The sequence below is a fragment of the Vicia villosa genome, linkage group LG3 (assembly GCF_029867415.1).
Source record: "Vicia villosa cultivar HV-30 ecotype Madison, WI linkage group LG3, Vvil1.0, whole genome shotgun sequence".
NCBI classification, from domain to species: Eukaryota; Viridiplantae; Streptophyta; class Magnoliopsida; order Fabales; family Fabaceae; genus Vicia; species Vicia villosa.
Genome location: NC_081182.1, coordinates 35,724,598 through 35,741,797, shown reverse-complemented (window position 1 = coordinate 35,741,797; position 17,200 = coordinate 35,724,598). Strand labels below are relative to the sequence as shown.

At 34.4% G+C, this 17,200-nt stretch overlaps 1 protein-coding gene across 1 annotated transcript; it reads left to right on the top strand.

Moving 5' to 3' along the window:
* Positions 1-10,928: 10,928 nt before the first annotated feature.
* On the top strand, positions 10,929-12,540 carry LOC131660985 (F-box protein At5g50450-like). Its single transcript, XM_058930368.1, has 3 exons — positions 10,929-11,244; positions 11,340-11,502; positions 11,607-12,540. The coding sequence occupies exons 1-3, from the start codon at positions 11,105-11,107 to the stop codon at positions 12,366-12,368; spliced, it is 1,065 nt and encodes a 354-aa protein (XP_058786351.1). The 5' UTR covers positions 10,929-11,104; the 3' UTR covers positions 12,369-12,540.
* Positions 12,541-17,200: the final 4,660 nt, after the last annotated feature.

Below are 17,200 nucleotides of genomic sequence, written 5' to 3'. Positions count from 1 at the left end.
GGATTTCCCTATCAAAGGCCAAAATCGATTACACGGCAGACTCTACACCTAGACCCTCTGTGGCAGTACCTGCACGGCAGAACCCCAGCTCGCGATGGGATCGTTCACGTTGCGAGCACTTGGCCCCGACCGCGGTCTCGTGCCCGCTAATAGCGCACATCTGCTCTGCGCACCCGGTCCGTACACCACACGCCCGGATAATTAACCTCGGCCGAGCATAACCAATAAGCAAAATATTCCTAAGTATTGGAATACCTCCCCGGAACAAACATAGCCCGGACCTTAAAACATGCAACAATAAAAAATTCTAAAACATGCACAAGGGGATCAAAACATAGATGCGAAAAAGTAAAGCATTAACTACCGACCAAATTGGCCGGTGATATCCAGATATTACAACAAAATGTCGGGCACGCAGGCCCCAAAAATTATTCGGGCATAGCCCAACAAACAAAAATGGCACGCAGGCCAAAGAAGACAGGCACGCAGGCCTAGAGTAATAACTGACTATTCGTCGCCGTCGGGAGATTCGGGCACCAAAACCCCGTCCACAATCTTCGAAGAAAGCCCAATGTTATCCTCCTTCAAGCCAGGGTTCAAAAACTTCAACTGACGAACTGCACGGTCGAACCCGGCTTCGGCCATCTCGGCGAGGCTCATTTTCAGGCTGTCTATCTTCTCCACGAGCTCGACCCTAGACTTTAGAGCAGCCACGTCCAGGAACTCGTCAGCCGAGGGCGCCCATTCAAGCTGAAGGTCGGCAAGCTTCTTCTTCTCCACTGCAATCTCCCCGTCCTTTTGCTTCAGAGCCGCATCAATTTTCTTCTTCAGCTTCTCACGATCGGCCTCCATGGTCTTCACCTTGTCCTTGGCAGTCTTCCTAGCCGCCTCCGCCTTCTTCAGAGCCTCGGTAGAACCGGAACCACCCTTAGCCATCACTTGGGCCATTCCCAAAACCCTCATCACGGCGGCACCATCACTCGCCAGCTGCTTAAGGAGGGCCGGAGAATCCATCTCGTCAACCCGGCGGGCTTCATCTGGAGAAGTCACCAGGGGAAACTTTTCAAAGTAACCTCCATCCTTGAAGCAGGGAGGCAACATGAAGGAAAGGTCGGGTCTCAGATTCGCCTGCTCCTCACGGTTCGTCTCGGCATGGCGAGCCTTCTTGGGGGACCTCTCATCCAAGTTCACCCGAGGAGAACCAGCCGAGCCCGAGTTATCTCCAACACCCCGGGCTTTCTTCTGCCGGAGCTTCTTCGCATCCTGAGTCACCATCTTCAAGAGCTTGTCGTCCTTCTCGGGCATAGCATCTAAAAAAGGGAAACAAACAGGTTAGCGAAAACACAAAACAGAAAAGACAAAACAAAGTAAATAACACGACCTAACAGCGCCCGGGTCTCCTCGGGGCTCCGACAAGATAACAGGGCCTTAGTGTTAATAGCCCGCGGCTCCACCTTCGGCACACCATTCTCGTCCAAAACAGGATCTCCCTTCTTCGTCACCCATTGAGACATGGTAAAGCCGTTTACGTACTTGCAGAGGGCCGAGTACGATGCTGTATCCTGCTCGTCCAGATCTCCATCCTCCCAAGCATAATTTTTTGGGGGAGATGAGAAATGACCTTTCCACCAAAAGAACGGGAAAGCCGTGCAGAATTCTCTTACTACCTGCCCGTCCTCATCATGCTCTAAGTTGTCGGCCTCGTCCCGCACTTCCACCATATTAGACACAGCAGAATAAGCGGTCGGGCTGTGCGGACGGACGAGGAAATATCGCTCCTTGAAACCTTTCACCGAGTCGGTATACATCCCAAAAAGTTTTCTATCGGCATTTCTAAACGAGACCCAGCTATATCGCCCGTCCGCCGTCTGCCTTTGGACACGGAAACATCTGCCGAACAGGGCGGTCGTAGCGCCGATACCCAGATAATCACAGACAATCTCGAATGCCCGCATAAAGGCAAAAGCATTCGGATGCAATTGGGACGGTGCCCGAGCAAGAAACGCCATCAGAGAAGTCTGGAAGCCGGAGAAAGGCAGCCGAAAACCAAGCTCCTTGAGTTGTAACACCCGGAATTTAATTATTTATTTAATTAAATTGTATAAGGAAATTATTTGTTGGAATTAGTCGAAGTTAGAATTATTGGCATTATTATAAGAGACGTAATTGGAATTATGCGTTGTGTTGGGCGGATAAATTAATGATCGAGAAATTAGTCGTTTTAATCGGAGAATAATATTAGAGATAATATTACTATAATGGACTATTATTAATTTAAGTTGATTTAAGCCGTAGAGAATGATATTGAATATGTTGAGTTGGTGGTTCGGACGATTTATTTTATAGTCGGTAGTTAGTCAGTTTGGTGGAGAGAAATAATAATAGAATTAATATTATGGATTATGAGAGTGTTTTATTTAAGTGGGCTTAGACGTTGCGTTGGTGATAGTAATCATGGGGGTGTTAATTAGTAAGCCCAAATGAAGATTATAATTTTAATAATAATTATAATAAAATAAAGGAAATAAGAAGAGAAGTTAGGTCTCAATAAACATGGAGAAAGAAGAAAAGTTGGAGAAAGAGGAGAGGTGAAGAACAGAGCCATGGCGGAACAGAAAAGCTAGAGGAAGTCCAATTTTCGCAGCAAGTTTCTGCAGTGAGACACCTTAGTAAAACGGACGTTTCTCTCAATCCAACCGTTGGATCGTCGCGGTTCTTGGACACAACGTTCCAGACTTGTAGAGGTAACTTCTGACCGGAGCGATTTTCATTTTGATGATTTTAAGTCCGTCTGACAAAGCGATTTCCGAACAGGTTTTTGGTGCGTCTCTGCATGTTGTTAGAAAATGTTTTCGGAGAAAAGTTGGAAGCGGCGGCCTAAGCTATGGCAACCGGGAGAGTAAATCAATCTCATATCCAAGGTAAGGGTGGGGTTCTAGCTCTATAAACGGGATTATGATGAATGATATGTGGAGGTTATGATTGTATGGATTGTCTCTATTTTGTGTGGTTGTTTGTATCTTTGAGATTGAATTTTGTTGATGTTGAAATTGATTGATGTCTGTGAATAAGGTTATAAAAGTTTAATCAATTGTTGTGGGAAATTAACCTAGGGTTTATAATTATTATTATTGAGGAATTAGTTGTAGAAAATTGCTAGATGTTGGTGGAGTATAACTATAATATTGCTATGTTCCTGTGATGGTCGAAATTGATTTGCAACTGAATTGAAGGAGGTAACTTGAGTTTTTGGGTTGAGTTATAGGGATTTGGTATGATGGGGTTTGAGATTTGGGATCAAAATCAATGTGTTAAAATTCATGTTTTATGATTCCAATTCACTACTATATGTTAGGTATGAATGAATATGTGTTTGTTTTATGAAAAATAATTGAATTGGTTGGATTTTAATGGAAAAATGCATAAAACCCGTAGCTGTTCCTGGGCAAAAATCTAGTTTTGGAGAAAACTTCAAAAATTCATATCTTTTGATCCGTAAGTCTGTTTGAGTCCCCGTTCGAAGCGCTAGAAAGCTAATAATGTGTATTTTCTTATAAAAATAGTTTCATGTTCTGGAAATAAAATTTAATTGGTGTGTAATGAAGTTTTGTTGTGTCGGTGTATGATACCGGTGTTTGCGCTTTCCGAAAACTTAGAAAATTCATAACTTTTGACTCGGATGTCCATTTGACGCGCCGTTTGGACCGTTGAAAAGCTAAAATTATGTTCTATCTTATAAAAATATTTTCAAACACAGTAGATGGATTTTGTTGAATCGATATACATTTTCGTGTGTAATGTTGTGTAATTGTCGAACCGGGTGTACGCTATTAATCCTGTGCATGTTGTATGAACTTGTGTGGTTGAATTGTATGTTGTATGAACTTGTATGATTGAATTGCATGTTGTTACTGCTGTTGTGTTGTTGTTATTGCTATAAGTTGTTGTCGATATGTTGACTAAGTTGTAGGCCTATGGCCAGTGTTGAAGCGACGTTGAGTACCTCTGATATTGGTACAATGTTGAATTGTTGTCGTTGTTGCGTTGTTGTTGTGACGTTGTGGTTGTTGTTGCATGCATACATTTGCATTGTTTAAGTTGGCCTTGATGGCACCACGTTGAAAAGTTGAAGGCTTATGCCTTGGCCTTAATGGCACCACGTTGAAGGCTTACGCCTTGTTGAAATGCCTCAATAACCTGGCATATGTTTAAGTTGAGAGTTTTACTCCAAATGGTACCACATGCATTTGCACAGTTGAGTCGCATTTGAAGTTATTGTTGTTATTTTGTTGTTGTTGTTATTTTTACGTTGTTGTTGTTGATATAAGTTGTCGTTGTTGTAAGTTGTTGTTGTTGTTATAAGTGGTTGTTGTTATTAAGTTGTGATGATTTAAATTGTGATATAATTATTATAACTATTGTTATAGTTGTTGTTGCTAATTGTTGTTACTAATTGTTGTTATACTTGTTACTGAATACTGTTATCATAATTGTTGTTGGTAAATAATTATTATAACCGTTGTTGCTATTTGTTATTATAACTGTTGTTTGAATAAGTATGAAGTGGTGATATTGTATGATCTAATCTTAATATATTATTTACCATACGCTTGCTTATATTGTTGGATATCTCACCCCTTCTGTAATGATGTTACCTATTATGGGTAATTGAGCAGGTACTCAAGAATAGCTGTGGAAGTGAAGTAACTTTATGAAGTCTTTAGTTGCTGTTAGTTCGAGTTGGTCTTGCTCTGATACATAGCACTCAGGGGAATGTTTATGTGTTGTTTCTAAGTTGCTGTTATTACTAATTGTTGAATAATTATAAATTGAACGATGTTTTAGTTGAATAAAGTTGTTAACTGATCTATAAGTTGGAAGTTGTAATTCTGTGGTTTTAATATTAAAAGGGTTGTTATGTTCCTACGAATAAATATGTTGTGAGTTGTTCAGCCGAATGCTATGTATCATATTAAAAGAAATACAGGTTGCTTTGTTGTTTTATGTTGAAATGTGACATCCTGTTTTATGTTTGAAAATTTTAGCACTCTGATTTTTAATATAAATGTCGGGTAGAAAATGGGGTGTTACAGAATACATGTTCATACATAGCAAAACTGTCCTCGTTGAACCGGGAACATATCGGGAAACGACCGCCAAAGGTTCGTCGGCTACTCAGTCGAGCTCGGCCGTACAGTCATAACTGAATAGCGCCATTGGGGAAACCCCTCCCTCGGCGTCCGAACCAGGGGAATCGGCATGGTCATCCTCGGCTGCGGAGGGCGTATTTTGAACTTCGACGATTTCAACATCGGAGCTACTCGCCGTCGTATCTTCCGATCCACTAGCCCACGAGTCAGATTCCGAACTGGACCCCGAACTAACACTCGAATCAGATTCACCTGCACGCAGAAGGGAAAAGTGAATTCGAAAGTTCATCAAATCCACCCTTCCACCGCAACGCAAGCGAAAGGGTAGAGCAGGAGCAGTAGAGCCCCCGGCTAAACCCCCATCGAGGAAAGACGCCCGTCAGCCGGGGACTCACGACAAAACTTAACAAAGGGGATATGACGGCGGAAATCGGATCAAAACGGAGCCACGAGGACCTAACCACGAACATCGTCCAATCCACAAACTAACCCGAGGAGTAACGACTGTGCTTAGGACTCAGCCGACATAGATGACGAGGACCGCGAAAGTAAGAAATCGCAAGATCCCTAAACCCTACGGGAAAAGCATAAAAACAACGAAGAGGTTCGCGAACTTACTTGTAGACATAATGACGATGGCCAGGAGAAACTCTTCGGTGAACGGCGGTTAACACGACGAACAATAGGACGAACAACTGCTTCCGGGGATCGTCTGCCTGGAGCCGAGCAAGTGAACAGAGAGAGAAAAGCGCCTAAATGTGGGGACTCACCCCTTTTTATAGGAAAGAGGCTCGGAAGGTGAAACGTCGCGCCCCCTGACAAGCGCCGCCTCCTAGACCCTAGGCCATCATTACCTATGCCACGTCAGCGCGTCTCACTCACGCGCGATTTTTTCGTTCCAACCCACAGATCGTTCTTCCGAGCACATGTGGTAGACGAGGATCCATCCCGCCGGGTATCACCGAAGTCATGTAAGTCCGGGCATCATCAAAGTCACAGCTCCTTGACCAGAAAGCTCCGACTTGGGGGGCTCCTGCTCTGGACTGGGCCAAGGTTAGGCCCAACATAGTTTCGGCCCAGTAAACCTCAGAGGCCCAGGTTCCTCCGTGGCCCACCTCTGCGTCTAGGGTGCCTACCTTAGACATGCTCGGCAAGACCGTCTGCACAGACCATATAGCGCCCGGCAGGACTGCTCCCCGCGAGCCAGTAGACGCCCGGCACGAGGGCTCCCCCACGAGCACCACTCGTTGCCGAGGACCCTGCTCCTCGCAGGGCTCCTTCACATCCAACCCTCCGAATAATACGGAGCCAACGTGGCTCCTAAAAGACCACGTCTCCCTTAAACTTCGGAGCGGTTAACCAGGACAGAGGGCACTCACGCACCTCCGATATTTCCACTCAGGAAACCTGGCAGTCTCCTAGTTGGGCTTGGAAGTCCAACCCAGTAGAGAGATCATGGCCCAGCGCTGGGGGCTATAAATACCCTCTTTCACTAGAGGGTCAGGTATTCACTTCTTTCTAACCTTTAGCTCGTACTTGCACTCCTTTGCTCGTCTACTCACTTTGGCATCGGAGTACCTTGCAGGTACACCCCCTCCTCATTCCTAGAAGATCCAGTTCGGGCGGCCAGCGACGATCTTTCTGATCAGGTACGATCAATTTTTATAGAATGAAATATCGTATTTTACAAACTGATTTTATAAAAATAAGGTATGTTAAACTAGAGTTAAATATGTTTTTGGTCCCTATAAATATCTCAATTTTGACTTTTAGTCCCTATAAAAAATATTTTGACTTTTAGTCTCTATAAAATTACTTTTGCACTCACTTTTGATCCCTCTACAGGTACTAAAATTTAGTGCAAAAATAATTTTATAGAGACTAAAAGTCAATATTTTTTTTATAGGGATCAAAAGTTATTTTGCATAATTTTAGAGGGATTAAAAACATATTTAATCCATTAAACTATAATTCTATTGATAAGTTTTTGTTCACTATTGATATTTGAGAACAACAAATCGATATATTTTAATTTTTTTTATTCTTACACTTTGTTTTATTGTGAAAAGAAAGAAAAAAATATAAGAAAAACAAACTAAAAAAAGAATTTCATTATAAAGTGATTATTAGTGAAAAGATAAACTAAAAATGGTAAGTGATATGAGTAACCAATAAATTGTAAATATAAACTAAAAAAAGTATAGACTCAAAACCTTTAAGTTAGAGTTAGGATATGAGTGATATGAAAATTGTAAATATTATATATTATTTTTTTTTATTTAGCTATTGACATAGACATCGTAATCAACAAATGCTCAAAAAAATATTTGTATAGAGGAAGATATACATGATAGGAGTTTGAACGTCATGTACCAATTAAGGCTTTAATATTTTATCATTTATAAATTTTATATTAGTTTAGTGGCGAACATATATTCAATTTAGGATTTAATTATAATTGTTAATTTTTATAGAAGTTTGATTTATTTATTTTTAAATTATATATAAAGTATTTTTTTAAGAGTTGTAATTCACTAATTATTTAAAATATTTTATACTAACCGTGCATTACTTTTAAATGTTTCGATTTAATTTTTATAAATGAAAAATGTAGTAAACCAATAGAATGAAATATTCTATATAAAATATTTTCATAACAAACCAATATTATTTTATAATTTCAAAAAATAAATTTAGAAATATTTTATGAATATATATTATGTACTATGAGTAGTAAATTGTATTATAACATGTAATATATAAAAAACCACATAATCTACAATTAAATAACTTTTATTTAATGGATCCTATGCTTTCTATGTCTTTCATCTATTTTTTTTTTCTTCTCAAATTGGGAGGGTTATTTTTTATAAGGAGGACATATTTTAGTCTTTCAAAAAAATAAGACTTAATTGGATTTATGAGAAAGAATAAAAAATAATTTTAATCTTAAAAAAATTGAAGTGACTTAGGACATCTTCAATGAAGATTCTTTTACTTGGTTCGTCGTAGTGAATTTTATAACACTATTTTTTGTCAACAAGATGTCATTGGAGTTTGAGTATAATAATAATAAACACAAAAAATAAATGGTGTTATAGGTTTTCTTTCATTTTCTTTTTATTTTTTATGTTATTTTAATATTCCCTCCGTTTTTTATTATAAGTCGTTTTAGACTTTTCACACAGATTAAGAAAAATAATAATTGTTGTATGAAAATGATAAATTATGAAGGTTTTTACAAAATTATCCTTCATTAATGATATGTGAAAGATAAATTTATATAATTGAGAGGAGAGAATAATAAATATTTAAGGATATAATAGGAAAAATAGCATTAACTATTCATTGGAATTGTAAAGTGACTTATATTTAAATACAATTTTTTTTTTCCAAAATGACTTATAATACAAAACGGAGGGAGTAATTCTTTTGCTTTTAAATTATGATATTTTTATTTTTCACATTCTAATATTTAAATTTAATTTATATAAGTTTAAAAAATATATGAATAAAATATTAATATATAAAATAAAATTGTAGGATTAGTATTAGTTCTTTAAAATTATACTGTTGAAGTGAAAATTAAATGAGTTTCTTCAAAATGAATTAGCTTAATAAATCCCAAAAAAAAAAAACTCAAAGATGTGTAACACGATTGAAGATGCTTTAGTTTTTGCCTCTTTAACATTGTATTTGAAAGCATATATCCTAGTGAAAAAAAAGGAGAAGAAACGTTTTTAAAAAAATTTCATAGAAATTATACCAATAGATACCTGCAGATAAAACCCGTCACAGATACGAGTTGATGGATATTTAATTATCTGTTTCCTTATAAGCACGGATACAAATTTGATAGTATCCGTACCCGCGAATATCCGTATTCGTTAATAATTAACAAAATTAATTAAATGTTAATAATATAAATTATTACTATTATTATTATTAGAATTATCTAGTTGCATATGTAATTATTATTATTTTATTGAATTTATTTATTTGATAAAAGAAGAAATATAATGAATGTGATTCGTTTTTGTTATTATTATCGATTAAATTTTAAAAAAAAATTCTTTAATAGAGATAAAAAAATTACTAATTAACTATATTTAAAAAATATTTAAATAATAGTATTTATGAATATCTGTTTAATTTTCAAAAAATTATAATTATAAAATCAAGATTTTAAAAATTAAATAAGATTATATTTATAAGTATAAATTTGAGTTAAATTACTATAAAGTCAGGTTTAGATAAAATCAAAGATGGACTTTATTTTGTCCAATTTATCATATATTGAATGAAATTCTTGACTTCCAACATAATTTAACATGATTTAATCTGTTTAATTTGAATTTAAAAAATTTATTATTTTTGGATAGTTTTAATTTTTAACTATTTATTATAATAATATTAGGAGGGATATATTTACTCCAAGCGTAATTTATTATAACTTACTCTATATGTTGACCATTTTTCTTTTTAATCTAATGGTTAAAAATAATAAGTAATTAAATATGAAGAGAGAAAAATATTCTTCATTATTTTTAACCTAATTAAATATGGAGAGTGAGAGAAAAATATTAAAAAAATAAATGGTCAAGATGTGTAATAAGTTATAATAAGTTACATATATCTCTCTTCAATTAATATTTGTATTTTATAATTAAATCAAAATGTTGAATTATATATTTAAAATTATTAATACTTGTGATATATGAAAATTAATATCCTCTGCATCCAAATTCAAAGAATTCTGTGGATTGGTATGAATTTTTTAAAAATGCAACTTTTTCGGTGAGTATAGCTTTTTTTGGAATTTTTATAGCGTCTTTTTTCTATAAACCGATTTTTTCTTCTTTATAAAATTTGAACTTATTGAATTTATTTCAAAAAAAATTGCTGATAAAATAATCAATATTATCTAATATTAATGTATGAATTAATTTCAATTTCAACTGAAAAAATAAAACCGACCCTAATTGCTGCGCAAAACATTCCCATTACATTGCACTTGGTGGGAAATGTTCTCACATTTCCACTCGCACGTTTGACCCTAAATTGAATTTAGGCAAAGTGCAAGTTCACCTTATGAGGCCATCATTACCTTTCTTTAGTTTGAATCTTGAATTTTCAATTAGGTTTACCAAAAAATGTAAGCTGTAAAATAAATAAATTTTGACTGAAAATCTTGAATTCTGACCATTACAAAATCTGAGTTTTATTTTTTAACCAATTATGTTGGTTATCTTACCTAATTTTTTTTTACAACTGTTTTGCCAATTATATGAAAAAATATACACCGACAAAAATATAGTTTCATATCAATATCTATTATAAAAAAAATTAGGTTTATATAGGAAAAACTTATTATCAAATAATAATATAAAGAATTTGTTTGGTCACCATTTAAATATTTTTTTTGCCCGGTAATAACTATCACACTTGCCAAATAAAAATTACTATAATTAGAAAAAATTAACATTAATTTAGATATTAAAATATTTGTTTAATTATTTTGATTTCTATTTTATTTCATTTATGTAAGGAATCAGTTTCATATTCGATATTTTTCTTACATCTTGACGTGTCAGTTTCTTAATAGTGTTAACACGTAAAAATAAAAACTGGCTGCATTGTTAACTTTCCTTACATATATATGAAAGGACCAAACAGTATAGGATTAATCTAATGAATCAGTTAAAATAGAGGGATAAAATTGTAATTAGGACAAAGATATAATAAAACCATGGCTTGTAAAACGTGGGTCCATAATTTTTTTTGCTAGTCTTGAAAAACAAATATAAAGAACAAGAATGCTTCTCACCTCACCTATCGCTTCCGTTTCATGCTTTTCAGTTTCTTTCTCACAGACTCACGATATTCGCAAAGCCTCTTTCCCATAACTCCGAGTTTTTACACTAACGATTACGAAGAATCTCAAATGAGAAAATATGAGAAGGCCATTGAAACAACCACACAAGAATGAAGAAAACCTCTTCGAAGAATTACCAGATGATGTCGTCGTCTTCATCCTCACGAAGCTCAGTTCAACCGCCTCTTCATCTTCCCATTTCCTCAACATTCTCTCAACGTAAGTTTCACCTTCATCATCCCCTCTTTCTCCTCAGAAATCGTCGTTTACTCATCCATTCATTCATCTAACGCCGTTAAATAAAATGAACACAGATGCAAGAGATTCAAACAGTTAGGTCTTCATCCTTTGGTTTTATCGAAAGCTGGGTCTAAAGTTCTTTTCGTTCACCCCAAAAAATGGTGTGATAGCTCTCACCGTTTTCTTAAACGCTGTGTTGACGCCGGTAGCGTGGAGGCTTTTTATACTCTTGGAATGGTGAGTCACTTTTTTTTTTATTCCTCTTCGTTTTGTTCAGAAACGAAAAATAAATAAATAATAATAATAATAATAATTTTTTTTTTATCTTTTTCTTGTCATAGATCCGATTTTATTGTCTTCAAAATCGAAAGAGTGGACTATCCCTAATTGCGAAGGCAGCAATGAAGATGCACGCGCCGGCGCTTTACTCACTCGCTGTGATTCAGTTCAACGGAAGCGGTGGTTCAAAGCACGACAAAGATCTACGCGCTGGAGCGGCTCTTTCTGCACGCGCGTCGTCACTCGGCCATATCGACGCGCTTCGTGAGTTTGGCCATTGTCTTCAAGACGGTTACGGAGTAAAACAGAACGTTACAGAAGGACGACGGTTGTTGGTGCAGGCTAATATTAGAGAACTGTTGCTAGTCTTACGCGCTGTTGTGGCGGAGTCGCCTTCACGCGCTGGTTTCTTTCAGGAAGTGTTACGGAGTTTGAAAAACCTGGCTGTGCCTTTGATAAATACTAGTAATCACGATGAAAACGGTTACAACGTGACGGTGCCGGAGGTGCATCCGGTGAACTGGTTTTTGAGGCAGTGGTTTGAGTCTGGGAGAGGGACTTTGGAGGAAGGGTTGAGATTGTGTGCGCATATTGGATGTGGCCGTGTGGAGATGCGGCCGCATGAGTTTCGGCGGTGTTCCGTTTGTGGTACGGTGAATTACTGCTCTCGTGGTTGTCAGTCACTCGACTGGAAACTGCGGCATAAAATGGAGTGTTCGCCGTTGGAAGGGTGGTTGGACGAGAATAACGGCGGTGGTGATGATGGTCCTTTAGTCGGTGGCGGCGGCGGCGACGAGAATCATGGGAATGACGTGGCGGTCTAGAATGGAGCAGTTTATGGTAAAAAAAAGTATTAAAGAAAAAACTACAGCAGTGTAATTCATGTATTTTTTTTGTATGTTTTCTTGTTTAAAAAATTACTTAAAATTAGCATAACTTGTTTGAAACAGGGAAAAGATTAGATGTTGTTGATTCAAAATCTTATTGGTTAGTGAAGCACTTGATGCGTCACAAATTAATTGCATTTTAAAGCTAGTCCTATTAAAATATTTGAAACCGAAATTTTGGTAGCGTTATAATGATGAAAAGAATAGGTGCATTCGGAATGAAAAAGAAAAGGGAAGGTAAATGAATAATGCGAAGAATTGGAAGTGAAAGGCATAAAGTGGGAAATCCAAAAGCATATTGACGAATTGTGCTTGTTGTGTGACCCAATTTTATTCGTATCTATATATAGTGGAGAGTGAGTACATCCATTAACTATTTTTTGTTAAAGGTGTGGTATCAAAAAGAAATCTATGCCAAGTTAGGGTAAAGTTAACCACGAATTAAGGTATATAATGAATATTTGAATACTCAAAATTGCTGCTGCTAAGTGCTAACTGCTAATGCATGTGGTGGATGAGTAGCATCCGTATAAGATATTAGCAGCCAACAACTAGGGTACGTGGGTACTTCACGTTCATGACACTTTTTGGAAACGGGCTTGGACAAATATCGATGTAGTTAAAAAGCCCAGGCCTTAGTGTGATATTTTCAAGAAGAGAGTGGAAAGGAACATCACAATTGCAGTGTAGCGCGCAGGCTACAGGTTAGTTACGTCACTGTTATTGTCGCTACATTGCAGAAGGAGGCTTTCGTATTCATGCATGACCGAGTTCGATGGTAACTTACTAATGCCTTAGGTCCACATCAATTGCATTTCAAAACTACTCTCATTATTTATATATCTAATATTTATTAATTTGGATATTATTTTCACTTTATTTTAGATTGATCTTCAAACAAAACATGTTATGTTTTTATTTATTTAAAAAAAATGTCATATTGAAGTATTTTTTTAATTGTATATATTTGAATATATTTGGTTCAATGCTTGTTTGAGTATTTTAAAAATCGAAACCCCTTACATGAAAACTACTTGTATCAAATTGGATTTCAAATGAAAAAAAAAATTCAAATTAATTTTTCAAAATCGCAATAAATCAAACTACATGTATAAATTTTAATATTTATTTAATTTTTTAATAGTATGATATATTTCATGATATTTAATTTGGTTAATATTATTAATATTTTATTTGTTTTATTTTTCATTTTATAATTTTAATTTTTGATATATTATATGTTATATATTACTCTAAATCTATTATTTTATAATATTAATATTTATAAGAAAACTATAATTTATAATTTTAGATGTTAATCCAAATTATATTTATGAAATTGTATCGAATCAATTTTTTTAACTAATCATCTAAAACTCGACGATATTGAATTTCAAATTGAATCTCAATTCTCAACCACATGTAATTAATTTCTTTATTTTCTTTATTGTGACTTGTATAATTAATTTAATTGAATGTTTGAAAATGTTGATTTTTTTATATCTATTATAATATAATATTTTTTAAACTCCTTGTCAATATTTTAAAAAAATATCAAATCCATTGAATCAGATCAAATCAATTTGTCCTTTTTTTTCAGTTTTGTTTGGTTCTTATTTTGAATGGATTTTCTTCGGGTCAGAAACTTTGCTTCCACGTGAGCTTCTTCTTAATCAGTTCACGGAGAAATAGGAGTGTGTTCTTACATTGCATGCGAGGATCACGTTCTCTTCCTAGCCAGATTTGTTCAAATTTGGTATCTCTCATTTTTCAATTTGTTAGGTTACATTTGTGAGTCCAATTTACAATTTCTGTTAATATCTTCCGCATATCAATGATGTCAAATTATGAGAGATATTTGCAAATTATATAGAAATACTGCATTTGTTAAGAGAAATTCATTTATTTCATAATAAAATTTAAACTATTCAAGTGCTTGAGCATTTTATTCATCAACAATTATATTTTTCTTTCATTACTACGTCCAAACAATATTCGTATTTGAGTATTTTAAATTGTCATAAATATTACCTATTTAATATTGCTCTCTCTAGTCTTTTTGAACTTTTTACATATATTAAAAAAAATGCTTATCTATAAGAAAATAGAAAAACAATAAATGTAAGAATAAATTTCAGCCATCCATTATCACCACAATTCTCATGATCCATATTAAAAATGAAGTTAAATTTAAAATTCTCCAGTAAAATAGTGACACATATTCATTCTTGCATTTCTTCTTCAAATTCCTTCGTACTAAATAGCACTACTCTTAAAAAAAATCACTATATGAAAAAGAAAAATTATGAAGAATTTTACAATATTATCATTCACTAATTGCATGAGAAAGATAAAATTAAATAATTGAAAGAATAGATGAAAATAATACTTAAGGGTATAATAGCAAAAATAACATTGATGATTATTTGGTATGGTAAAACGACTTATATTTTAATTCAAATTTTTTCTCCAAAACGATTTACAAAAAACGAAAGGAGTATTTGACTTGGCTCAATCATATGGGGAAGCGTGGAGGGGCATCATCATTGTCATCATTACCTAGCCTGCTAAACTATCTTAGGTCATGATGACACATTTATTAGCCGTCACGCGTCACTATTCTTCTAACGTTTCACCTTTCCAAGGCCACAATGCTCATTTTAGGGTACATAGCCAATTAAAACGTTTCGCCTTTTGAGACTCGACTTAGCAGCTCTCCGTTTCCTCGATGACGAAACTCCTCGTGGATCCCCGCGAGCTTATTCCTGGAAAATAAGACGGATCACAGATCCAACTTCCCGACATGACTGCAAGGACGTCTTTTTCACCTTCCTCAATCTTTCATCAAGTCGCACAGTTAGGGGTGGCAAAACGGGTCGTGGTCTGCAAGGCCCACCCGCGCACCCGCCAAAAATTGGCGGGTTGGGTTGGGATTTTGGGCCCGTCGCCCACCAAAGCCCGCCTCGCTAAAACCCGCCGCCCGCCAAAACCCGCATAGCATATTCGTTCAGCCTGTCTCGCCTTAAGTCCGCCTTTTTTTAGTTAATTCTAGTAATTTCAATTCTTGATTGTTTTATTTTATACATTTATTTATAAATATATGTAATATTTTTTAAGTAAAACTAGTCAAAGACCCGTGCTATCGCACTGGTGCATTAATTGTGGTGTAGTATTTTATGGACAATATGAAAAAGTGAAGTAAAGAAGTTTGACCAAATTGTATTTAAAAATTGGAAATTAACCGTTTAATTTTTTTTCACTAATAAGATATTAGTAGTATGAAAATTAGGTTCTAAGTTAAAATAATGATTCAAAAAAAATTAGGTTCCAAATTAAAATAATGATCCACAAATTTTTTATTTATTAATAAGATATTAGTAGTATGAAAATTAGGTTCTAAGTTAAAATAATTTCACATGTGAACATTTCAGAAATACATGAAAATCTACTTTGTTCATTCAGAAAAGAAATCATCTACTAGTGGTAAAAAGATTTTATTCAGTTGTGCACTGTTTTCAACAGAGAAGATATCCGTACGTCCACACGGGTGAATTTATTTTAATTTTGATGTAATAATTAATTTAGATATACATATGAAAAATTTATTTTTATTGCGAAAGTACAATGAAAAATTATGAAATCAAAATATTACAACAAATAATATGATTATACAAAATATAATGATAAACTTGACAAATGATGTATTTAGATACACATGTTAACTTAAATAGAATTACATAAATGTAAAATAAACAATTACTATATAAACTCAATTGTATTAAATAATAATAAAAAACTTGTGACATGGAGAAAGAAAGAAAATTGACATTTGAAAATACGAATTTTATTTTCAAATAAAGGTAATAATTTGATAGTGACCCGTAAGATAAAAAGTTAGTTGTTTGAATGACTATGCAGTATTAATCAATTTGATAAAAATACATTTTTAATGATAGTAAATAAAAATATGATAAAAAATATTATATTATTCAATTGACATTTTAAAATAAAGTAAGAGAGAGAATGGAAAAAGGGTGGGGATATAATGAAGTAAGAGAGAGAATAGAAAAAAGTGAAAATGGATAATAGAAGCTTTGGTTATGTCAAGTGTGATTGAAAAATAGAAAAGTAGTAGGTGATTTTGTTAGTTACTCTCTCCGTCTCATAATAAGTGTCTTATTTGAGCTTTTCACGGTTCTTAAGAAAATGATTAGATGTGTTGATTTTAATGTAAAAGTAACATCATTTACTAAAGTACCCTTATTTGTTATAGGTAGTGGAGTTGTTGAAAAACGTGAAAGTTAATATATAGGGGTATAGTAGTGGAAAAAAAATAATAAATGTTGCATTGATATTGTAAAAAGACATTTATTTTGAGACAAAGAAAAAGTGCAAATGAGACACTTATTATGAGAGGGAGGGAGTACCATTTTGTCTAATTTGTAGTGCAAAATTTTTTTAGGAAATGACAATAATGGAAGTTTGATCAATTTTCTAGTAAATGATAGATAGTAGATTTGCTAAAAAGATGCTTTTATAAAAAAATATTTTAAAAAATAAATGAAAATTTTAATTAAAAGATAAAAAAAGCCTAAAAAATTATTTAAAAAATGAAGAAAAAAATATAAATAAAAAATAGGCGGGCAAGCCCGCTGTAACACTCCTTTTTACCCCAATGAAATTAGAAAGTATAATTACAGAGTAAGATAGCATGCATACAACAAAGGGTGCCACATGTTGTTTCCAACACAATGAAAACCAACAAAACA